General features: G+C 43.0%; 1 protein-coding gene across 2 annotated transcripts in view; it reads left to right on the top strand.

Annotated features, from left to right (window-relative positions):
* The window catches only part of LOC145402104 (pyrroline-5-carboxylate reductase 3-like), a 100,293-nt gene that overhangs the window by 48,921 nt on the left and 25,373 nt on the right, over positions 1 to 25,999 (top strand). For both annotated transcript variants that reach the window (XR_013897707.1, XM_080274222.1), the window contains exons 4-6: positions 4,964 to 5,115; positions 20,262 to 20,343; positions 20,763 to 20,902. Coding sequence is in view for 1 of the 2 variants with exons in the window: in XM_080274222.1 (XP_080130348.1) it covers positions 4,964 to 5,115; positions 20,262 to 20,343; positions 20,763 to 20,902 (374 nt within the window). In the remaining variant the exon portion in view is untranslated. The remainder of the gene's footprint in view (positions 1 to 4,963; positions 5,116 to 20,261; positions 20,344 to 20,762; positions 20,903 to 25,999) is intronic.

Raw genomic sequence — 25,999 nt, 5'->3', positions numbered from 1 at the left:
CGAGGCAGGGTGGTGCATTGATGTTCTGCTGGTGGAGGGTCTTGGCTTTTCCATTCTGGTGGATGGTCTGGGTCGGAAGTGATGTTATGGCTGTTTATCTCACTGCCTTCTTTTGGGCAAGTAGCTCATGGCATGTACAAAAAAAATTTTCAGTTCCATTACCATTCAGTGTTCACTCCTCAAAGCTAGCATGAGCCCTGAATTGGTCAAACCAGACCATACCGACAGTGAAATGCTTCTTTACCTCTACTAGCATCCTCTCTTTCAGATAATTCCACAGGGACAGCACCCTGGCACAAACAAAGTTCATCTCCAGGATGTCAATTCAGGTCCTTCATCCAGAGTTTTCATCTCCATGAGAAGGTCCCTGGTCCTCATCAGACACTTTGCAGTCAGGGAGGACTGCTTCAGACTTCTTTATAATGGTAGAAGCAGTTGACTGGGGCAGCGTAAGAGCACTGGCAGTGTTGTTGGCCCCTTGCCTGACCTTATGTTGCTTCACTGTGTCCAGCTTATGATCAGAGGAAAGGTTTAATCCATTCTCTTAGCCTCCCCCTTAGTTCCTTCACTTCCACTACACTTTCCACTGGGGCTTGCACCTATGCTGGATATTTTTTTTAAGTATTAAGGTAATTCACAAGTACACTCATGCACTTCCCACTTTAAATTGCACATACTACTGTTAGTACTGCATTCGTACTGCAGTGTCATGAGATGATATTGATAGTGGTCAGATGGCTTTGCACATACGAGAAGGTATTGTAACACGTATGTCAGGAGAGATGATCACTTCAGTGATACCCATGACAGAGTGGTCAAGCAGCATTGGGACTTCAGAGGGATGGCGGGAAGAAGGAAATGTCAGCAGCTGACACAAAATGGGGTACCGTGCTGTTAAACACCAGGTGGCTAGTGTGGCTCATATGTATGACTTCTGGCTTGCTTGTTGCCGTGTGGATGCATGGGAGCCTTGTATGGAGGGTCTCTCAATGTGACACAAAGATTCATGATCACAAAGTGCAGAAGGGGTATAACATCTTAATGATCATTTACGCCAATGATTGCAAAGTGATCAATTGTATAAGGTAGGACACGATAGTGCAGGAGGTGCTCGTGATATCTTGGTGTTGTGCTTAAAAATTATCACAATTTTTTCATACAATTGGTATTGTAAATCTGGTAAAACTGGCAGATCAACAGTCAACAGCTAATGCAATTATTTTAGTGATTACTCTCATTTAAAAACAATAACAAAAAGAAAAAAAGTCAGCACATAGCAAGAACTTAGTACTGTATACCAGTGGTACTCAAATGGCGGACCGAGGTCCAAATCCGGACTGTGACGGGCTTTGGCACGGACCCCAGCGACTTTCATAATTGAATGTGCAGTATCGTCATTGAATGAAAGAAACACAATATTTAGCATCTCTGGATGAGTTATGTTCACAGTATGGCTTAAATATAATATCAGTGGGTTGCCAGTTATGTTTAACTACTGCAGTAATACCAACCTGTCTACTTGATGGTTAGGCCTATGATGCAGATGAGTGAGCTAACTGATCAACACAGAAGCTGCTGATTTTTCCAACTACTCTAGTTACGCACATCAGTCAAAGTAACGTGAGTTTCATAATACTAATTACAATATCATCACTGTGATCTTGTCAGCATTAAATATCGGTAACATGAGAACAGGATTCCTAGCCATAGGAATTCTGTATTTAGCAAGCAGTGCTCCATGTACAGGTACTCATACCCACAGATTATTGTCATTGGTTTATTCAGTTGATGAATTGACAGAAAGATATTGATAAGTGTTAAGAATGGTTACTGATGGACAGTATGGTGCTGAAGTGGTGGTGGTGTAGTGCTAAAGTGACTGTGCCTATGTAGGGATGGTAATTGTCTATCTATCTATCTATCTATTGCCAGACACCATAATCCCTTAAGGGGTGGCCATTTGACTTTGAGTTATTTGTTTTAAGGGGAGGAATTTGGGCAATAGAAGAATGTCATTTTGTCTCTTTAAGAGGGTGGGAATCAGGAGAATAGATGTGTCTTGTTTTAACCACCTTAACAACAAGAAGAGAATATGTACTTTAACCCCTAAAACGTGGGGCGTCGCGTTTGTGATGCTTGCCGAAAAGGACATAACGGCGGAGCGTCGCGTTTGCGATTCGAGTTAATTTTGAATAAGCGCGGGCAAGGATGTTCCAGCTGGTATTGTCTATCAGTACTACCACCCTTTAGCTACGATTAGCATACTTTACCTTTGTACTACTGACCTCCGTTGTTGCCAAGTATCGCGTCCCCCCCCCCCCCATGGCCCGGCCAGCCTGGCCGTGATACATGGCAGCGCTCTGACTGCTCAGAACTGTAAATCTGCGCTCTCCTCTCACAAGCAGTTTATGCCAATAGGAAACGCTTGTTTCCCCAGTTGTAACACTAGCTTTTTTTCGCACGGTTTGTCCCTGTTTAGCGTCAGTTTACCGCAGGCTTTCAAAGTGACATTATGGCGAGTTCTTCTCTTCCGAGTCAGTGCAAGCGGCCGACAGGAACGAGAATAAAGTGACGGGCGTAAGGCAGAATAAAAAGCGCGCTGCGGTGATCTTTTGGGAAGTAATATGATTGAAAATAATGTAGTATACATGTTTTTAGCTGTGAAAATGGAAATGTTTGTTAAGTGACGGGAAGACCGCCACCGCGCTGCATGTCGGCCGTATGCTTCGTTGATTTTAGCTTTATTTTCAGTGCTTATTGTACAAATATGGATTCCAGACTACCTGTACGTCGTAGTATAAAGTTTACTGTGACAGAATGAGGCTGTGGTAGAAGGGAAACCGGGTTGCTGGAGGTGTGAAAGTGAAGATTTTGTTACCCAACTTTGCAAGTCTCCACAAGTCCTTGGGTAGTCCACGAGGGCTCAACACCTGTCTCTTGAGAAAGCTGAATGTAAGTACTATCTGCCATACCAAGTATAATGTTCTAGGGTTAATCTCTGATTTTTGGCTAATATTTTCCTACAGGTACTCAGACCGCGATCCAACCCTGCCACCCGGGGGGGGGTCGGCTGTCCATGGCCGCGCATTAGGGGTTAAAGTCTGTTTCAATTTTGCCCAGGGTATTAACTTTACACACAGTTTCAGTATATTGTAAGGAACTACAGTACAATCCCAGTTAACCGGGCGGCTTGGGGAATTCACCTTCCCGGTTACAGATTTTTCCCGTAGTTCTGATATTCAAATCTATACAAAGGCGATCATTATCACAGCAGCAAATACAATTCAGGTACTTACCACTCACATCAGGGGGCACACCAAGAGATTCCACCTGAAACATTGCCTGGCAAACACACACCATGGTCATAATGGACATGCATGCAATGCCTTGCAGTACCGGTACTACAAAATGCACAAGTCCATTCTGTTAACTACCAAATAATTTCTTGTATGTACTGTACTGATGTGAAAAACTAAAGAAATAAAATCCTGAATATTTATTGGTAAATTATCACGACACCTGTACCCTCACATGCTTTGTTTACGATCCCGGCCCCAACTGACCGCCACCATTCTGCCTCTCTTTTGCACCATTGTTAACTACCGAAGTATTCGTTGTATGTACTGTACTCATAAAAGTGGAAAAATAAAGAAATAAAATCTCGAACATTTATTGGTGAACTGATGTTAAGACTGCACTGTAGAATTATCACACCTGTGCCCCCACACAAAGCTTTGCTTACGGTCCCGGCTCCGACTGACCTCCATCATTCCACCCTTCACCTGCCGCCAATCAGCTGTTTTGCACTAAATAAAATACATGATGTACTTATGAAGTGCAAGCATATATATATTTTTTTTCTTCCAACAAAGTAAACCTTCATTCCTATTAACATTTTTTTTTTGTCATCTCTGCCAGCACACATGCGTTCTAAGATGAATTTATGTGGTGCAAGTTAGAGTCGGTCCATTAGGAAGAAAAACACCGGCGTTTGCTGATTTGCTCTCTCCCGAGATGTCTGGCTTACAAATTCCATGCCTGTCTCTGAAACGATTTAACCATCCAACACTGAAATCACATTCGACTTCTGTATTCATTTTATTGTGAAACTCATTTGCTTTTTCTTCGATAAGAGGACCAGAAATAGGTGCTCCCCTAGATCTTTCTAAGCAAAACCACTTGAACGATGAAGAGTATGCTTTTTTTCAATGGACTTACTTGTCTCGCTTTTCATGAAAAATTCATTGAGCTTGGATGCTGGGTCTTTATATAAAATCGTTGGATTTCCTACATTATATTCGGTCATCAGTGTTTTATAATGTTTGCCTTTTTCAAGTCTATTGCATATGTCCAGCTTCTGTTTCAAGGTAGGCACGACATGCTTACGTTTAGTTTGCTCTTTATGCATTTTGGAATGTTGAAATTACCATCCATTAGAGCAACACAACAGCAAGAGAGCTTGTTTGCTGTCTGGTGGTAAAAAGCAGACTGGTGATTTGTGGAAATTGTGGAGGGTGTGGAGGATGACTGAATTCAAGTAGGGGAAAGAGGGAGGAGGAGGGCTGGATAAGAGGATTTACTAGGGATTTACATTAGCCAGAAATGTCTTCACCTCGCTTAGTCCGACTTCACCCAGCCTCGCGTGACACGATAAAACGGCGGTTTGGCGGTCCATTCAAAATGGCGCACAGTTATAACTTACTGACGTTTTTACCAGCCCTTGAATTTTCCCGTTATTCTGAGTATTCCGTTTGTCTGGATACCGGATAGCTGGGATTGTACTGTAGTTACTCTGCATCCTATAGTAAATGCAAGTACTTTATTCCATTATTAATGTTAAATACATGATTTTACGTCTGGACCTCTGCCACATCAGAAGATAGTATGACTGGACCTTCATAGAAAGTAATTGAGTAACCCTGCTGTATACAGTACTTGCTTCTTATCTCTGTCTTTGCTCCAGATGAGGTACTGCGCAGGAGTGATGTGGTATTCCTGTGTGTGAAGCCGCATGTGCTGACATCAGTGGTGGCTGAGCTGGAGACACTGGGCACAGACCACAACCCACTCTTTGTATCCATCGTCACTGGCCACGACCTTGACAGTTTGGAGGAGGTAAGGGGAGTGCTTGGTGGTCTAGTGCTTAGAATGAGCCATTTGGACTGCTGGTTTGGCGTAGGCTTATCCCCAGTATAAGACTAGGTTTTCCATTATGTTATGCAACCATGAGAAGTAGGCTGGTTATCAGCCTTTAAATGTACAGTACAGGACTACAGTAGTCAAGTCTGAGGCTCCTACACCTTGAAGGGGGTAAAATGGGATTGGCTATTACTGTTTATCATTTAGCCAGGAATGGCATTATGTCACGGTCAGAGAAGTTCAGGCAGCTTATCGTAAGTCAGGGAGGTGTTTCAAAATATCACAAGATTTTCCATATACGGTACGGCACAGTGAATTCCGCAGTTACATTTGGATTCATCATGCAAGGCAACCAAAAATATGGCTAAAAATCCCAGTTTAATGGTCCAAACCCAACTTGTGTAGGGTAGTCTAGGCTAAAAACTGTAGTTTTGTTTCGTTATGTTTCATTTTTGAAGACTCTAGCATGCTTGCATGCGTCAGCCTTGGTCACCTATTGGTGGCTGTCCATGCTGCTCCATCCCTGGCAGCTTCCCTGTTCAGTCCCTTATCCCTGAGGTCACACTCAGTAACCTTGTCCCAGGTCTTTTTCGGTCTACTTCGTGCCACCCTACCCCTAACAATACCACTACCTGCTTTCTGCACCCAATTATCTTCCCCCATCCTCTCCACATGCCCAAACCATCTCAGTCTTCCCCTCCTCATCACAGCGTCAGTACACTTCACCCCCATCCTACCTCTCAACTCTTCCATTGTAAACCTAGCCCCCCCCCTCCCCCCAGGCCTTGCACTCAGGGACACACTGCACATCCAGCTAATCATTGTCATTTCTTTACATTTGAGTATGTGAATATCCTCTTCCTTTACTGTCCAGGTCTCGCTACCATACAAAATTACTCTCCTAACACATGTTGCATACAAAGATCCCTAAGCACAGAGGGAGAGCCCTCCCAGTGTCAAGAGAAGCAACAGCTCCCTGAACTTCTTCCAGCCACTCCTCACTCAAGCTACAGAGCTAGCTTCTGCCCCACCTTCAGCACATGATGTGTCTCCCATATAACAAAACCTCTACACCTACTCAAGAGACTCACCAGCAAGTTCAATCTTTTCACGCCTGGCAGTCTCCACATGCCGCTCCGACACACCGCACAAATGAAATAGCGATACCTCACAGTCTACCTCTAATACCACAACATCTTTTATGCACCCACTTATCACAGACACTGCACAAAATGGAATTACTTCCCACGCCCTTGTAGCAAATTCCTCATGACCACTTTCCCTCTTCTTTGACAGTACCGCCTTCAGCCTTAGATACCATCACTTCTATTTTATCTGGATTTACTCTTAAGTCCATGTGCCCCATACCATCTCTCCATTTCCTAAATCTTTACTCTGCCTCCCTTTTGTTCTCTGTAATCAGTACCAAATCATCAGCATACAACATCTCCCACTGGAGTCCATTTTTGAAGTCATGTGAGAGGGCTTCAGATACCATGATAAGCAGCTAGGGGCTCAAGACTGACCCCTGATGCACACCAACATTCACGGAAGACTCCTTACTCAAAACTCCATTCACCCTTACTTGGGTGCAAGCCCCCTTGTACATGGTCATAATCACTTTAACCAACCACTCCTCCATCCCAAGCTTTCTCATTGCCCACTTCACCACCTGTCTTGGGACTCTGTCAGAGGTCTTCTCCAAATCAACAGAAACAAAGTTCAGTTCCATTTTCTTTCTGATATATTTTTCCTGAAGCTGTTGAACAGTGAATGTGGCATCAGTGGTCCCTTTGCCTGGCATAAACCCAAACTTCATCTCATCAATATTTACTCTTTCTCTAAACATACTTTCTTGAACTCTCTCCATTACCTTCAGTATCTGGTCCAAAAGTTTTATGCCTCTATAATTTCCCCTTTCCAGGGCATCACTCTTCCTCATGTACACATTTACAATTACACTTTTCATCCAATCATCAGGGACAGCACACTTATATATAACTGTATTTATTGAATCAGTAACTAACCCCATTCGTACTGTATATTTCCTGAGGCTTTCAGCATTTCCGCAGTCAGTCCAGACACACCTGCTGCATTCCCAACCTGCATCCTACCTATTGCATTGCTCACAGTAGCTGTTTCATTCAAAGGCCAAGGGCCAAACATTGGATCTGCTGGCTCTAAACCTTCCCTGTCCCAGTCAAACTCCTCATTCAACAACCGGTTGTAATGCTCTCTCCAGGCATCTTAATATCCCCGCTGTTCACCACTACCTTTCCTTCATCATTCTATACAAACTGCTCACTTATGATGTCCCTATTCTCCCTCGTCATCTGATTTGCCACCTTAAGTATCGTATTATTCCTTTCCCCACTATTTAGGTTATTAAGTAAAAGTTTCTGAGATTCAGACCATCCTGTAAACCTCTCTTCTAGCTTTACTTTTGGCAGCCAAGTATTCCTCTCTGCTACCACCCTTTCTCCTCTCCCAGAAAAGCCTTCTTTTCTCCTTAACTGCAGCTTCTACATCCTCATCCCACCACCAAGTCACTTTATGTCTTGGGGAGGGGGGGCCCTTGTCCTTCCACACATTGAATCAATAACTCTCAAGAGGTTGTTCTTGAGGGCTCTTTACTGTTTGTTAACACTTTTGTCAACATCTACCTTTTCAGCTACCACTCTGTTCATCTTGCTGTAGAAGGTATCTCTTGCTGCCTGGTTTTTCAGCTTCCATATTTTCCTCCTATGTGCATAGATCCTCTTTTTCATCACCTGCTTCGTAAACATCATGTCACATTCAATAACTTGTGTTGCAGCACACACTCCTCACTCCTTAAAACTTTAACATCTATCACTAAGCTCCTATCAGTCCTTCTGACTATGAAATATTCTATTAGTCTGCTATTTCATGCAGACTTGCATGTAATCAACCTACTCTCTCTTTTCCTAAAATGTGTGTTGCACATAATTATGTATTGTGATACCAACTCTGACGTATGGTAGTGAAGCTTGGATGTTGCTGGAGGGACACAAGTCAAGAGTGAGAGCAGTGGAAATGAGTTATTTGAGAGGAGGCTGTGGAGTCACATGGAGAAACTGACTGACAAATGTGGATGTGAAGGAGCATTGTGGTGTGGATGTGGATGTGATAGGAAGCATTAGGAGAAACACACTGAGGTGGTTTGGCCATGTAGAGAGGATGGAGAGTGAGAGACTGACAAGGAGAGTGTATGTGAGTGAGGTGGAGGGGGAGAGAGGGAGGGGAAGGCCAAGGACGAGATGGAGGGATGGAGTGGAGAGGTATATGAGAGAGGGGGGTGTGAATTAGGAGCAGGGCAATGAAATGGTGGGGGACAGGGTGACGTGGAGGCGATTTGTTTGTGGCCACCTCGTATAAGGGATTAAGGCGTCTGGCAATAGATAGATAGATAGATAGCTTCCCTAAACTAAGGTATCCTCTCCCCTTCCTCATTTCTTGCATCATATACACATCTCCCATGTACTCCTTCATATCCTTGAGTTGCTTCACCTACATGACCAGTTAAGTCCCCTCCAAAAACTACTATCTCATCATGCCCCATACCACCTACTACACGTGATCTTTATTTTGTTTGACCAATTTTTTGTGTTATTTCTCCAGATTTTGTGACATATTATGACCTGTACAAGCCTTAAAAAATGCAAAACAAAGACTTAAGAATAATAACAGGGTGCACCAAAACCATACATTGAAGCAAAAATACTTTATAAAGGTTAATTTAATATGAGAGGCACAATGTTCATTGCTTTAGAACAAGACCCATCCACCCCTGGTAACTTGTCCACCCATGTCCACGAAGAAACAAACAGTGAACAGCTGCCTAACACTACACATAGTATCTTAGCAACATCCCCCCTTTGCCAAATAGCACAGCTATTCACAAATACATACATAAACACACCCACTGTAGCTATTTAAAACTCTTTAGAGGGAGATGGTGGCTAATTGGGTAGAGAGGTGGCCTGCAGTCATAATGGACCCAGGTTTGAATCCCCACTGGGGCAGGAAACAGTTTTAGGATTTGAATTTCATAAAGCTGACTTTACTGATCTACCAAAAGACTTGCCAACATGTCGTAAAAATACCACTGCTAATACCAGTACACTAGTCCTGTATGAGACAGCCCTAGCGTGTATTCAGTATGGACAGTGGTATTCAATATGGACAGTGGGTGTTAGAACAGAAGTCGTGACATGTGGAGGTGTATGGTATGTAGGTGGTGTGTAGGAGGACTACTGAGCCTTGGGAACAGGCTTTGAAGCCTATGCCCAGAGTCGCACACACGCACATGAGAGAGAGAGCATCTTGAACCAGCAACAGACATGCACCCATCACAAACTACCCGAAGAGACACGAGTACACCTAGCCAGACAACGATGCAACCACCACCCTTCCCTGCATCGGTAATAACACAAAATACAGTTCACAAACAGTCCACTTTGCACACACACTGCAGTGCAGCCCTTAGCACCACAATGCACTCATTTACCACAAGCATGAGAAGAGTGTATGTGAATGAGGTGGAGGGGGGGAGAGGGAAGGGGAGGCCGACAATGAGATGGAGGGATGGAGTGGAGAGGTGCAGTATATGAGAGAGGGGGTTGTGAGCTGGGGGGAGAGCAGCAAAATGGTAGGGGACAGGGCAACATGAGGCGATTTGTTTGTGGCCACCCCTTATGGGATTAAGGCGTCTGGCAGTAGGTACAGTAGATAGATAGACCACACTATCGCACAGAAACATGCTTTCAACATAACCTCAGCAATATAACTCTGGGAGTGACTGATCAAGGTTGCAGATTTCCTGCGGTCCACTGGGTACACAATGAGATGAGCCTGGGGTTGCAACAACACCACCATGTAAGGTAAAATGAAGTATTGTTGAGCTCCAGTTAATAACATGAAATTTGTTGTTGCAACCACTGCAAAGGAATTCTCAGTGTGCTCTAAGGTTGTAAAATGGTCATCCACACCATAACCCCTTGAACTTGATATCTTTTTTGGTTTAGCCTTGCCATCATTAAATGATCTAAATTCACCTTAACCCCTTTGGTACCATGACATCGGCTGCATCATGGTGGGTCTTTTGATCCAGATTATGACATATCCAGAACAACAAATACATTCCCTTAACCCCTCCATGCTGGGCTATTTATAGCACCATTGTTCTCTCGCTATGGGAATTTTTCCGAAAATAGCCTGTTTTCAAACCTTAATATCTTGGAAACTACAGCAGTTAGGGAAACAGATTAATGACCTTATTACTCACCAACTCTTCTTCTTACAAATGAAAGTATCCAAAGGTCTGTAGGTTGTTGCATCGATGAGTAATGACGTAATGAAGAGGAGTAATTTTGGGCTTGAGAGGTAGGCTGTATTCATACGTTAGTACACAGTCCTTATTTTGGCTTCGCTCTTGTGATAACATTCCATTACTAGATAAACTAGACACAGCGGTATCCAAGGCATGCCCTATGGCACTATCACTGAGACCTTTCCTAGCATCCTTGGAAAGATGCATGGCAGGGGTGGATGAGTTAAAAGTCCACATGAGGCGGGAATGAAATCAGATGAGAAGGATTAAGAAAAAATTGTCTTATACCTGGCAGTCACAGAGACGACTGAGGCGTGGTTGGCTCAGCTTGCGGAAGTCCCTCCCTAGCTTTTGGTGATGAGATCAAATGGTGGTCACTTCAAACTGTGGCACAAAAACAAGTGAAATTCCAACCAATACCCGGCACCACCCGGCCACTGATTTCTTGACAGCTCTGACCGATGCCCAGCAGTTAGAGGTTAAAGTAAGGGGAACAGATGGGAGGCTGGGACCAGCTGCTGATGCTCTTGGGGGCGCCAGGTTTGTTCCCTTGTTCGTATTTTTGTTTTGCCCACCCTTGGTGTTCCGCCAATCACTTTCCAGGTTGGCAGTGATGTAGCATCTGGCCACCTCTCCAGGTACACTGCCTTGTCTTAGAGAGTGTGAGTTACCAACAGTATCCATGCAATGATACACAGTTAGGGGAACACCTAGGGTTGGTAACTGGAAGACACTGTGCAGTTAGGGTAACACAAAGGGTTAGTAACAGGTAATCTAGTTGATGCATTAGCATTTTTTCCCTAAATACTGAGTAAATAACGTGTCACAGGCTCAGAGGTGTACAGTAAGGAGATGAGCACCACAGCTAAATGCCTCGTGGTTTGTGCCTCCAGCTTTAGTTTATTTAGGTGTAGTAAAAATGTAAATTGTGTTGTTATCCAAATCCATTGTGAGAAAATTAATGCATGTGGGATACAGTGATTATGGCTGCAGCAATCTGGTTTTGAAGGAGTTATTAGCACCCCCTAATAGTAAAAAGACTCATTCATCATTATCATCATCCAATCCTACATTGCCCCATGAGGAGCGTAGGAGGCCAGGGCTAGGCAGGTTGGTCCTGACATTTAAGATGAGAGTGACCAGCCTCACTCATCCCTGAGTTGCATTACGTGAGCAATAAACCCCAACCACCCCTTGGATATAAACCTTCACCGGCTCAGTCTGATTGGAGCGCATTAATTACCCACTTAATCACCAGGTGCCATAATTTAGTTATGTGGTTACCACCCAGAGTAGTTTCCTGGTGTATGGGAAACCATTTGGCTTGTCACTCATTGTAGAGTCACCCATGGGCAGAAGGAATAGGAAAGAATGAAGGGAAGGATGACAGGAGAGGATGGAAGGAAAGAAGGATGGAGGAGAAGAGAGGGCAGACACCCGAGGGCAGCACAGCATCGAGTGAGTGGATGGTGAGCACCCCCACCTACCACATAATAGCCTGGAGGAATTTCACTGAACCTTGTTCTGAGACATATACAAGCTATATTGCATTTTTCGATACATTGGACCCTACTAATGAAAATAAAAAAGTGCACCCAGTTGGCACTCTTGAGCATTTTGTTATATGGGCTGAAATCCAAAATGGCCGCTCGAAAAATGAAAAATTACAATATTTGATTGCTATTGTCACTAGTTTATTTTTTTAACAAACTATACAGGGAAAGGATGGTGAATTAGGTCTTTCTGTCAGTAAACATTTTTAAATATTTAACGTCTTTCTTTACCCCTGCACAATTGTTGACTCTATACAGGGGTTTTATCCGCCCCTGTGTGGATTACAACTCTCATGTATGGGGAGGCTCCCCACAGACAGCTCTTCTCAATAGGGTGGAGTCAAAAGCTTTTCGTCTCATTAACTCTCCTCCTCTTAGTGACTCCCTTCAACCTCTGTCTCTTTGCCGCACTGTTGTATCTTTATCTCTTTTCTATCACTACTTTAATGGTCACTGCTCCTCTGAACTGTCTGCATGCATTGCTCCACCTTTACGACGGTCGCGTAGCACCCGTCTATTAGCAGACTCTCATCCCTTTTCTGTCCAGCTCTAATGTAAGAGTTAACCATTACTCCCAGTCCTTCATTTATGCAATGGGTCAACTCTGGAACTGTCTCCCTCTGTCTGTATTTCCTGCTGCCTATGATCTCCAGTCTTTCAAACGCAGTGTGTCCAGGCATCTCAAAATGAATGGATCTTGAATTTGGCTCTCTCTTGTATTTTGTTTTTCTCTTAGAGGGAACTGTTATTGCGGGCTCATGGCCTTTGGTTCCTTCTTCCTTGCATTAAAAAAAAAAAAAAAAAAAAAAAAAAAAAACATTTAAACCATAATCTTTTTCACAACTAAAATGTTCATATCCCTTATATCAGAATGTTAGAGCAATTACACCCTTCAAAATTGATCGAAATGCTTTACATCAAAATTATACGTTTCTTATAAAAACACTGATAAACTAAACACATTTAGTATTAATATATTAACCCTCTCAGGCACAGTCACGCGATTCGCGTTCCATGTGGTTTGTTACAAAGAAGCACAGTTACGCAAATCGCATTCCTAAGCAGAAAAAACGCCGTCAAAAGAAAAGTTTTTGGCCAATTTGCGTCAAATTTTGGTGCATTGTAGTGTGTGCATCTCTTTTCCGAGGTAGGCATTTGGCAACGCTGTGACTGCTCTGATGAGACAATGCGTAGCAGAAATATCTCAGTATCTCACGACCACCCGGGCAGGAGAGTAGTGCAGCTGTCAGCGTCCCTTTAAACCTGCCATATTCCCCCTCCCACCCAAGGCAGAAGCCAGTATAGAAATATTGTGATTGTACAGTGTTTTTATCTATAATGTAAAGTGATTGTGTTTGTGAAATACAGATATATTGTCTGTAAATCATTGGGGCCCCTTTTCAGCTGTTAAGCCTACAGGCAGGAGTGTGGTTTGTTATAACAGGGTTTCCACTCTGCTTCACCCTGCCTGTAAATGGTGTGAGTATTTTACCTTTATATAGTGAAGCCAATACAGTACTTATATTTGTGAAACATATAGTGCCTGGATTGGTGAAATAACTGACCTACCATAGCAGGCATTATGCACGCCATAGAGATATGCAACAGTCGCTAAGGAAACAGGCGGTCATGTACGCCATAGAGTCGGGAATAATAGAGGAGGTTGGGATGGAATCATGTGATAGTGTTTTATATTGCGTATGGCGTATTGTGAAATATACATATAAAATAGTGCAGCGAGTGTTCACAGAGAAATATTTCGTGCACTGACTGACTTAGCTAAAACATAGGACAAGTGTCAGAGACAAAAAATATACCACAGCCACATATACATACGTATGTCGTGCAGCGAATGTTTGTGGAGAAAGCTATTGTGTGCATTGCATGTGTTTTAGGCAAATGTATCGCAAGGAGAGAAGAAAATACGCCACAGCCACAGACACACGCACACGCACCCCCCCCCACACACACACACGCACACACTCACTCACTCATCCACACATGCTCACACACTACATAACTCCTCATCTTCAAGCTACTGCCAGCATCTCAACACCTCTGGAGGAAGTGAGTTATCCATATTTTGTTGATTTGTATATTGACCTGTTACTATAGTTCAATATTTTTTACACAAATAAGTAGTGTTTTTTACATACACACATATGAGATTGACGAAAGTTCAGCTTCAGTATCAGTACCTAGCAAAAAGACTAGTGGTCATGTCAAGTTTCTGAGAGCACTATCAAAAACCTTATGATATTTTACGTGTATACTTTGAGTAAAAAAAAGAAAATAATAAAACGTAACGAGCAAAAATATGTAGCCATGGGTGAGGCAGGGAAAGAATGTTTTTTATCTCGCGTGCGTGTGAGGAGGAGTATTCTACGTTTGTCGTCCAGTTACTCTAAAACTGTTGGACGTATCGATTTCCCGTAAGAACCGTGATAAAGAGCAGTAAATTCTATGTATGTTCATTTGCAGAATATAAGCCTTTGGGAGCATTTTTTTTTTGTAGGAAAAGGCAGGGGAACAGACTATGTTTGTTTTTTTCCTCGCTTGAGGTAAGAGTCGAAAGTGCTCCAAGGAATAATCTTGGGGGAGGCGGTGGCAGAATCGGTAGAGAGGCGGCTTGCAGTCCTGATGGACCCAGGTTCGAATCCTGGCTGGGGCAGGGGACAGTTTAAGGATTTGAATTTCATAAAAAGCAGACTTTCCTGATCTACCAGATGACCCGCCGACATGTCATAAAAATACCCCAGCTAATACCAATACACCAGTTCTGTATGAGACAGCCCTAGCAGGTATTCAATATGGACGGTGGGTGTTAGCTCCGAAGTTGTGACATGTGGAGGTGTAGGAGGACTACTGGGCCTTGGGATAGGTTACTGCCCCCAAGATATAGGCCCTGAAGCCTTTACCCAGAGTCAGACAAAAAAAAAAAAAATCTCACTTGGTCAGCCAATTACTCGAAAAGTATTGGACATATCGATTTCCTGTAAGAACCATGATAAAGAAGTAAATTCGACATGTGCAGAAGATATAACAATGTAATATCTATGATAAAAATTCGTTGTTACGTAGGTGGGAATATTGCGTATGCTGTGTGCTTATCACAAAAGTGATGCACGGACGTGAGTTCCCAGTCGTTTATGGTGATTTACTCGAAAACTATGAGGCGTATTGAAACCATCTTTGCTCATTAGAAAGCTCGTGAAATTCTGCATAATAATATGCAATAAAAACATAAGGTGTGCGAGAAAAGATCTGAATGAGAGTTCATTGAACTTTTTTCAAAATGGCTTTCAGTTTTTGGCTACTTTCTCGAAAACTACAAATCGTATCACAGCCGGATTTCTCTCTTTAGATAGCTGATGAAGTTCTCTATCGAAACTTCAAATAACATTTTCCTGTATGATGGAAAGCATTCGAATGGTGATGCTGGAAAGTGAAATTGACGTAGCGAATTGTTTATTCACGGCCGTCTAATGTTGTTTTATTCATGTTTTCCTGTTTTTTTGTGGTGCTTATCAACTAGAGCAAACATCGACGAATAATATGATATAGGTTTTCGTGGCAGTATATTGATGTTTGGGTGGCGAAAACAAGGCGAGAATACGTGCTATTTGCCGCGCGCTGGCAGCTGGGCTGGGCGGCCTTGCAGAAAAAATCATGCACCGGAAAACTTACCGAAACTTATCGTGCGCGAGAGGGTTAAGTGTCTGTCATTTCCATGTCCACACTTTCCTCCATACATTCCTCTTCTTCAACTTACACTCTTCATTTACTTTGAGGATTGTGGCAGTTAGCTCCATGGCAAGCACAGAACAGTGAGCAAGAAAGTTGTGCTGCATCACAACTGCAACGGGCAGTTGAACGTGGGGTGTGGGATTGACACCCACACTTGATTAGTTTTAGGATATGAAGTGGTGCAGGAGAAGCATCAGGTGGCAAGCCAGTTGGAACCAACATGTTTGAATCAGGATCCTTGGTCCACCCTTAATGAAGAGGGTTCCTTTCTGGTGGCTCTGGATCATGGGAGCTTCTCCAAATTGCTGGCTGTAAATGGACTCTGCAAACATGTTCTTCAAATGCATCTGTTGTTGATGGCAAAGCTTTTAGCCCTGGTGCTGTGGTGAGCCGCAAATTGCCTATCTTTGATTGCCATACAGTATATCTTAAAGATATCATGTTGTTTTTTATTTGGAAAGCCATAACATGCTGCAGTGAATTTTGTGACTTCAGCAGTAACATCAGTCAGCTCCTCTTGTTGCCATCCTAATCTAGTAAGTGTCTTCCCATTCTTTATTGCCTTTAACATTGCTCCTCTACCAATACCCCATAAATATGAAACACTGTCACATCCTGTAAGAACATGGGCAGGTAACAGACTGTTGAGAACATCTTGATTTTGCTCAACTGTTGCTTTGATATCTGCACTTGATCGTGAAGGGCTTATTCCAACCATTACCATATTGCAGGCAAGATTTTCTTGCTTATAGAAGTGGCATAGCAGGACAAATATGTCTGTGTCATTAGCAACAGTTTTAATGCTGTGTCTTCCTGACCTTGCCAAATGGACAGCTTGCTGCACCACAATAACATCAGCTTCCTCATGTGTAGTGTGCAAGTCAGGCCTGCTTCGTCTGATTCCATTACAAAGCTCTACTGGTATTGGTTCCTTACCTTTAATCACAAGGTGTTTGTCATTGTGTAGCTGTAGATCAGTGTGCTCACACAGATACTCACAAATGAGCTTAATCACCTGGGATTTATTGTGTGCAACAGATAAGCAGACCTTCTGTGGTGGCAGAGGTGTTGCCAATGACAGTCTGTGGCATCTGCTTGCTTCCTTCCCAGCTCTAGCTGCTCGTGTTGCCACTTTTGTGCTTCCACTGTGATATCTATCAAAGACCAGATGTGTGTTTGCCGCTAAAAGACAATGACGTATGTACTGCACAAACTTTAGTATATAATCTTCTATGACACCTTTGCTTGGCCATTTGACAACCCAGAGAATTGCACACCCCACAAGTATTATAGCATCAGCTGGGACCGTTCTGTGATCAGATACTTCCACATGGATTTTGGCTTTCAGGGTGGCTTTAGAAGGTGACAACCTCATATCAGCTGTCTTTTCCTGGAATATTGAGGGTGGAAATGCAACCATCTCATAAGAGAGAACATCTCTCATGTTGATGTTCCTAGAGGTTTGAAGACAAAGCTCTCTTGAGTAGATCAGTGTGGTATCATAGATATGTTGTCCACTTTAATTTTCTTTCTTGAAGTTGACATTAGCACAACTGGTCTTGTGAGTGGCTTGTGAAAATTCTGTGGCCATCCTTCCTCAAATGTTTTCATCATAGCTGCTCCCAATTCAACAGCCCTGTCAACCATAACATTATCAAATACTAGGTCTTCTGGTGGTGTGGTATTAGATTTGGGAATATTACATCTGAAGGCTTTGTGGTAGGTGGGGACGCTTAGCATCCACTCACTCAATGTAGTGCTGCTGTCGGGTGTCTTCCATTTCCTCTCCTCCATCGTTCTTTCCTTCCATCCCCTTCTGTCTTACTTTCTTTCATTCTTTCCTCGTTCTTTCTGCCTACGGGTAACTTTACACTCCCTCTTTTGTCTTTCTTTCCATCATTCTTTCTTCTTCCTTCTGCCTGTGGGTGACTCTACACTGAGTGACAAGCCAAATGGTTTCCTGTACACCAGGAAACCATTTACTACGCTGGGTGGTAACCATATAACCATATTTGGCGCCTGGTGGTTTAGTGGGTAATTGTTGCGCTCCAATCGGATTGAGCCGGTGAAGGTTTATATCCAAGGGGTAGTTGGGGTTGATTGCTCTTGTAATGCCACTCGGGGATGAGTGAGGCTGGTCACTCTCATCTTAAATGTCGGGACCAACTGCCAAGCCCCGGGCTCCTACGCTCCTCATGGGGCAACGTAGGATTGGATGATGGATGGATGGATGGACATCTGAAGGCTGACATACAGTCTTAATGGTACTGGGCATCTGCAGGATGAAGATCACTTACAGCAGATAGGATTCTGCGATTAACTTTTTCAACCCATTCATCATTTCTTTTTTCTCATATGTCACTAAGTTCATCTTTGAATGATTTTTCTGAGTATCCATGATCAGCAGTTTGATATTTAACAACACGCCACCACCTACTTGGGTTTTTTGGGTCTAACTCTGCATTTTTCCCCACAGAATATATAGTGTTCCTTAAAGATAAATGTAGGCTCAACTGAACGATGACTTCTTTTGGCCTCAGGTTATTACCGAGTTCCTCATCTTGCTGTTTTGTGTGTGTGTGTGTGTTCAACTCTGGGCAAAGGCTTCAGGGCCTATTTCTCGGGGGCTGTGACCTGTCCCAAGGCCCAGCAGCCCTACACCTCCACATATCACCACTTTGGCGCTAACACCCACCATCCATATTGAATACATGCTAGGGCTGTCTCATACAGGACTGGTGTATTGGTATTAGCGGAGGTATTTTTACGACATGTCGGCGGGTCATCTGGTAGATCAGGAAAGTCTGCTTTTAGGAAATTCAATTTCTTAAACTGTTCCCTGCCCCAGCCGGGATTCGATCCCGGGTCCATTAGGACTGTAGGCCTCCTCTCTACTGATTCATCCACCGCCTCCCCCGAGGCGCTTTATGTGATACTTGGATGTGTAAAAGGAAGCACATTTTCTGTGACATATCTAGTTTCAGTATCATGACTAAGCTTTTCATGCAGACTGTCACCTCTATGCATGCTAGCTACTCAAAGTCTTTCTACTCCTACATTAAGAAAAGCACCACCACCACTATCACTACAGTTCATATAGTCCTTAAGAAAACTGGGGTCTTCCATTGTGACCTCTTTTCATAGAAACCTGGAACAAAAAAGCTTCTGTTAGATAAAATCTACTCAACATTATAATAGAATCTTGGGTAAAAGAAAAATGCAAGCTCCTCTGAAATTTAAATAAAGCGTTATGTGTAATTTGATACAGAAGTTTGCTCTCTGAATCGGTAATTAAGATATGTCCGTAAAATATAAGCAGCATTGAATTAGGAAATAGCACTTAAATGATATCTTTATTGTTTTATTGACTTTGATGATAGCAGTTTATTAACATTGAAAATTTCTTCTATTGGCACCTGAAAATGATCATAAAAACTTAAAAATTGTTAAAATAAATTGTTACAATGTGTAGTTTACAGGTGATCATTTTGTTTAGTGCATGTTCTGATAGGAAAAGTTATTATTATTGTGTGAAGAAAATTAAAAACTGAAAAAGATAGCTAAACATGTTTTATTAGCATCGTCATTCATGCAGGTGGCCATATTGGATTTCGGCCTCCATTTTGAAATGCTCAAGTGTGACAGCTGGGTGCAGTTTTTTATTTTGATGGTTACATCCCAAAGTATCAGAAAATCCAATAAAAACTTTGTATATGTCTCGGAACGAGGTTCACCCGAAAATGACCATTCTGCCATCAGACTATAAAAAGACTTATTGAAGGCTATATTTATTTCTTGGGCTATATTTAATCTCCCATCTCAAAAGGCCTCTCCTGAGCAGAATAAAATTATCTGTAAAAAGTAAGAATAAATAAATTCTCTTAATGAAAGGACCTACTTTCATCATCATCTTCATCCTAACCACCTTTCTCACTGATGATTGGAGTGAAAGATCAAGAAGAAAAGGCAGGCATAAAAATAGATGAACTATCAACAGTATGCCCAGTATAATAGGTTATTTTGTACATTCGTTCCTTCATTCAAGCCCTCAAAACTCTTGACTCAACCTCACAGATGTATGTCTGTCACATTTTGCACTTCATATGATAAAATTGCTCACTTAACACCTGTAAGGTTGAGACCTAATATTTTCCAGCTCATCTCAGTCCTACCTGACCTCACCATCCTTAAGCTGACTCAGCTTCTTGTTCAGGCCTTTACATCCTCAATACAATCAGATTTTTTTCATTTTACACAGGATACCAGTAGATATTGTATTCAAGTTTGGAATGACTAATAATGAGGTTAGTGAAACATGAGTCTAACTCCTCTCAATTGAAATGTATCCTCTGAATTAAGTATACCATATTTGAAGATATGGTAGTATGAATAGAATTAAATATACCATATTTGAAGATATTATGAATATGCCGTAAGTTTCCACACTTCAGTGTGCTTTTTTTGACCTCCAGATGCTGAGCACTGTGGTAGAAAATCCGAGAGTGATCCGCACCATGCCCAACACTCCTGCACTTATTGGACAAGGCTGCTGTGGTTAGTCTTATTATACCGTACTATTTGGTTAGCTATGACAAAAATAATCGGATCTTGTGATTTTGCAGATAGCATTATAGTAGATCACATTTAATCTTAATCATTGTATGATTTCGTTCAAATTATTGCCACTTTATTTATGGGGAAATGTTTTCCTTGTTGCTCTTTTTGTAACTTGAAAATTTCAATTTCTGTTATGCCAGTAACATAATTCATCCCAGCCTGGCAGAACCTAACCTAGCCAAGCACAAAGCAGCATAACCTAACCCAGCCAAACCCCGACCATCATAACCTAACCCAGCCTAATCAACCTCACCCCATTTTAATCAAACCCGACTCATTGTAACCTGACCTAACCTAATCTAATTAACCCATCTCATCCCATCCCAACCTGACTTAAGTTAATCTGCCTACCACAGTGTATACACTTGGAACCCATGCCTCTTCATCTGATGGGTGTGTGATGCAGTCGATGCTGAGTGCGGTGGGGACATGTGCTGAGATACCAGAGTCACAGATGGACGCTGCTTGTGGCCTCGCTGGGTCAGGTCCAGCATATGTGAGTGCCAGCAAAGCATCTGTTGTAGCCCAAGCAGAATTAATAAATAGACTCAAGTATTTAAGTTTTCAATTGTTCCAGCTGTGGGCTCAATATTTAGCTGTCTTAAAATTTTTGTAGGGCATGTGATTGTTGCAGTAATTGGTAATACTGCATAAAACATTTGCTGTACAGTACTTGCAATTAAGATAAAGCCAGCATAAGCTGCACAACATTGCAAAAGACAGCGCTAGGTGTTTGGATTATCAGTATTTTGCCCAGTTTTATATTTGCACCTCCACATTCATTGCATGTTGTAAAAAGCAACTATGGATGTTACTGGTGTTGGCTGAAACACCTCTCTGTTGCCATTTGCCTGCGACAGCCTTTCTGTCCAGTTCTTGAGTTACAAGCAGCTGTAGGCTTCTTTCAGTTGTAATGAAGAGTGGGAGTTCTTGTTTTGTATGTAAGTGTGGGAAACTGACATGATAATACGGTACACCCTCAATATAACAAACTAATTGGTACCCGACCCTTGACGTTAAAGCCGATAGTTCATTAATGCTGAAAACCATGCTGTTTGGTAATTTCCCAGGTGTCGTGGCTTTTACCGAACAAAGATCAATAAATATAGAGTGTCGTTCGGCCGTACAGTCATACTCAGTAACATACAGCTAGGTCTAAATGGCTTATTTTCATAATAGATGCTCTGTTTATGGCCTCTTTCATAATGCTGGTCACCCAGAGACTGATGTGGCTTTGTGCAGGATGTGTGTGTAGGGACGCCATGCTGGTTGGTGTTTCCCATGTGTTTGTTCTTTTACCGAACGAAAATTTGTTAAATGAACATAACGTTCGGCCAGCTCAAGGTGGTTGTTAAAAATGAAATTCATTAAAAGAGGGTACTGTACATTGAGGGTTTACTGTACTGATGGTAACATGATTCAAGTACAGTAAGGCACCAGATTGGCATCCTGATTGGCAAAGCACATTTTGGCGGCAGGCATCAAATGTTCCCATGATTGCACATTCACGACTAAAATACACTCTTTCACGCCCCCCCGACACCACAAGTTTTGGATTCTTGCCACAGGGACACCAGCGCCAACATTCAGCTTCGATCAGTTTCTCACACGTGTTCAGTGTGTTTGCAAGTTGAGTGTTACACTCTCACGTTCTTGATTAGTATTGATGGTAACACGTCATCTTTCGTTTCAAGTGGAGCCGGAGGTGGACCGGGTGATAGTGGCAATGGTGTAAGAAGACATGAACCTGGAACAGGAGGCGGTAAAGGGAAGGACAAAGTGTGTCTACCACAAGGGGGTGAAAAAACACAAGCATGATGACAAGAAATAAAATAGTGGTGGAAATGGAGAAAGGTGCTCGTAACTTTGAAATATGTAAAATGTACACTGTGCCAGAGTCAGCTGTGCATAGTATGAGAAAAACAGATGAGTGAACATAAAGCTAATCTAGCCCTTGCAAAGAAGTATTTTGAACCAGGTGCCGGAGGTAGACGAGTAAAAACAGTGACCGAATACAGCTCAGTTGTGCTTGTGGTTGAATATTGTTTGTTATAGTGATTGAATAGGACCCAAGAAGGCATGAGTGTGTCAGGACTTGAAATTCAGACCAGGCCTGCTTATTTCAGGTAACTTTAGGACGCATTGAAAGTAGGAAGTACACTAGGGGGGTGAGTTTTCTGATGGGCCCAGTCCATGTTAGCATATTTTCCATAAGGTCAATACCCCAACTTGGGCAGAATCAACTTTGGCAGCGCTTTTCACAGTTCCTATTGGGCGTGAAACCTGGTGCCTTACTGTATTCCGAGAGCTCCTTAACCCTCTCAGGCACAGTCACTTGATGCACATTCCATGTGGTTTGTTACAAAGAAGCATAGTCACATGAATCGCGTTCCTAAGCAAAAAAAAAATCGCCAAAAATTAAGTTTCTGGCCGATTTGCGTCAAATTTTGATGTATTCTAGCAAGCGTGTCGCTTTCCCCTGGTAAGGCATTGGCAACACTGAGCCACTTCATGGGACCCAGCATGTAGCGATAAACCTCAGTCTCTTCCAAGCAGCCAGGCGATAGGCTGCATCACATGTCCTGTCCCTTTAAACTCCTACTAATTCTCTCCCTCCCACCCAAGCCGAAGCCCCTATGGACTCAGTGTGGTAATTCATTATTTGTGAGCATATTTGTATGTGATACTGTCGATGGAACATAGTTATATGTCACGAAAAGGAATTGTGCCCGTTATCATTTGTTAGGCTCAGAGGCAATAAGCTTGTTCACTGTAGTAGGGTTTCGCCTCTCGCCCTCCCCTAGGCCCTATGGCGTGAGTACAAATACGAATATAATGAAGCCAATGCCTAAACTGTATTGTGGGTGAAAGATATTGTGGCTGGCGTGGTGAAATTACGGAACTAGTTAGCGTTATGGACGCCATAAACCATAGTGTGGAATGGGGCAGGCATCATGTACGCGTTATAGTCGGGAAGGGATAATTAGAGGTGTTAAGGGATGGAATTACAGTATTGTGATTTTCCTGGTGAAAATGCGTATGGAATTGTTTGAAATATATGTCAAACATGCTGCGAGTGTTCGTGAAGGAGCGTGGTGTGTGCCAATACAATAGCGTTACATCGTACTCTCCCCTGGAAAGGATGCTGCATCACAGTCAAGTTGAACCGTAGTAAGGAAGGGAATAATTGCGGAGGCTGGGGTGGAATCATTGTGGTAGTCATGTATTTGTGTATGATATAGTGCGAAGTGTAAGTGAAAAATGCCACGTTTCCTCATGACGGCATAAGTTATGGTGTGTAGCGTAGGTTAGTAATATCTTAGCGGCAGGTGTCCTCAGGAGACAGGGACGCCTAGGAACGATGGACGTCATTGAACAGATACTGTACCATGGTCTGACATTTAGTGATATCTATCTATCTATTGCCAGATGCCTCAATCCCGTACGGGGTGGCCACAAACAAATCGCCTCCATGTTGCCCTGTCCCTCGCCATTTCACTGCCCTGCTTCCAACTCACACACCCCTCTCTCATATACCTCTCCACTCCATCCCTCCATCTCATCCTCGGCCTCCCCCTCTCTCCCCCCCTCCATCTCATCCTCGGCCTCCCCCTCTCTCCCCCCCTCCATCTCATCCTCGGCCTCCCCCTCTCTCCCCCCCTCCATCTCATCCTCGGCCTCCCCCTCTCTCCCCCCCTCCATCTCATCCTCGGCCTCCCCCTCTCTCCCCCCCTCCACCTCACTCACATACACTCTTCTCGTCAGTCTCTCACCTTCCATCCTCTCCACATGGCCAAACCACCTCAGCATGTTCCTCATAACGCCTCCTATCACATCCATGTCCACACCACAACGCTTCTTTATATCCTTATTTGTCAGTCTGTCTCTCCATGTGACTCACAGGCTCCTCTTAAATAACTCATTTCCGCTGCTCTCACTCTTGACGTGTGTCATTCCAACAACATCGAAGTTTCACTTCCATATGTTAGAGTTGGTATCACAATACTGTCATGTAGTAATTTATTCACTTCCATGCTCACTTCCCTGTTTCTTATCACTGCTTTCAGGGAACCAGCAACCTTTCTTCCTTGTTGTACCCTTTCAAGCACTTCACCCTCCAAACTTCCATCCTTACTCATCACACTACCCAAGTATTTACACGTACAGTACTCACATTTTCCATTTCCTCACCATCCATCATCACTGTACATTCTCTGACTTCACCTCTCACGAAGACCATCACTTTACTCTTCCCTACATTCACCTTTAGATTCCGTTTGTTACTCTCCCAAACTCATCCACCAAGCCTTGCAGCCCCCCTTCGTCTTCACTCAACAAAACAGTATCATTTGCAAACAACAGTACAGGGAGTTTCCAGACACTACCCTCACTCACCAGGGCCACTCCAACATCCACTGCCCTACCTTGTACCTCCTTTATTACCCCATCCATGTACAGATTGAACAACCATGGAGACATGACACATCCCTGTTTCAACCCAACCTTCAAAGAGAAAAATTCACTCAGTTCACCATCTACACACACTGCAGTCTTAGCACCATCATACATACTCTTCACAACATTCAACAACTTCCCATCTACTCCACATATTCTTGATACTTTCCACAATCCTTGTCTATCCACCTTGTCATATGCTTTCTCCAAATCCGTGAAAGCCGCATACAACTACTTTCCCTTCTCTAGAAACTTTTCCACTAAAGATCTAAGAATGAGTATCTGATCTACACAACTTCTACCCTTCCTAAAGCCTCCCTGTTCTTCTCCAACTAATTCCTCTGTTCTTTCCCTAACTCTGTCAATAAGTATCCTACCATACACTTTTCCTATTACACTAAGAAGACAAATGCCCCTATGATTACCACACACTTCTTTTTCCCTTTTTCCTTTGTACAAGGGAATAATTATTCCTGACTATCAATCCTCCGGGACTCTACCTTCCTCCCAGGCCAATCTGCACATCTTCCACATCTATTCTACTACTATCTCTCCCCCATGCATCAGCATTTTACCACACACTCCATCAATTCCAGGGGCTTTCCCCAATTTGACATTCTTCATTGCTTCCACAACTTCTATCCTACTGATTTCTTTCTGTCTTCTCACCTCCCTCCTCCTCCCAGCCATTCCCCAGCCACTTATACTCAGACTACTTCCATCCTCTGCTGTATGTTCAACACTTCCTTAAAGTGTTCTCTCCATCTGCTCACTTTTTCTTCCTTCTCCACTAGTAATCTACCATTTTTATCTTTCACTCCCCTGCTAACTTCACTGCCATCCTGTCTTACCCTCTTCACCTCCTTCCAAAACATTTTCTTACAGTCCCTCCACTTTACACTCAAATTCCTTCCAAATTCCTCATCCACTCTCTTACTCTCTCTTACTAATCTTTTCACCTCTCTCTTCCATTCTACATCTAACTCTGTCTCGCCTCCCAGCTTCTTCCACACCCCTATTTCTCATCCAGTCACTGTATGCTTTCTTCTTTTGTGCCACAGCCTGTCTCACCTCTTCACTCCACTTTATGTGAAATATACGTGACCTGTGCCGCGGGTGTTCGTTTAGGTGTGTAGCG

Source organism: Coenobita brevimanus, chromosome 57 (genome assembly GCF_032717465.1).
Source record: "Coenobita brevimanus isolate Jiangsu-jjx chromosome 57, ASM3271746v2, whole genome shotgun sequence".
Lineage (NCBI taxonomy): Eukaryota > Metazoa > Arthropoda > Malacostraca > Decapoda > Coenobitidae > Coenobita > Coenobita brevimanus.
The sequence above is the reverse complement of the archived record's forward strand: the minus strand, read 5'-3'. Positions and strand labels throughout refer to the sequence as shown.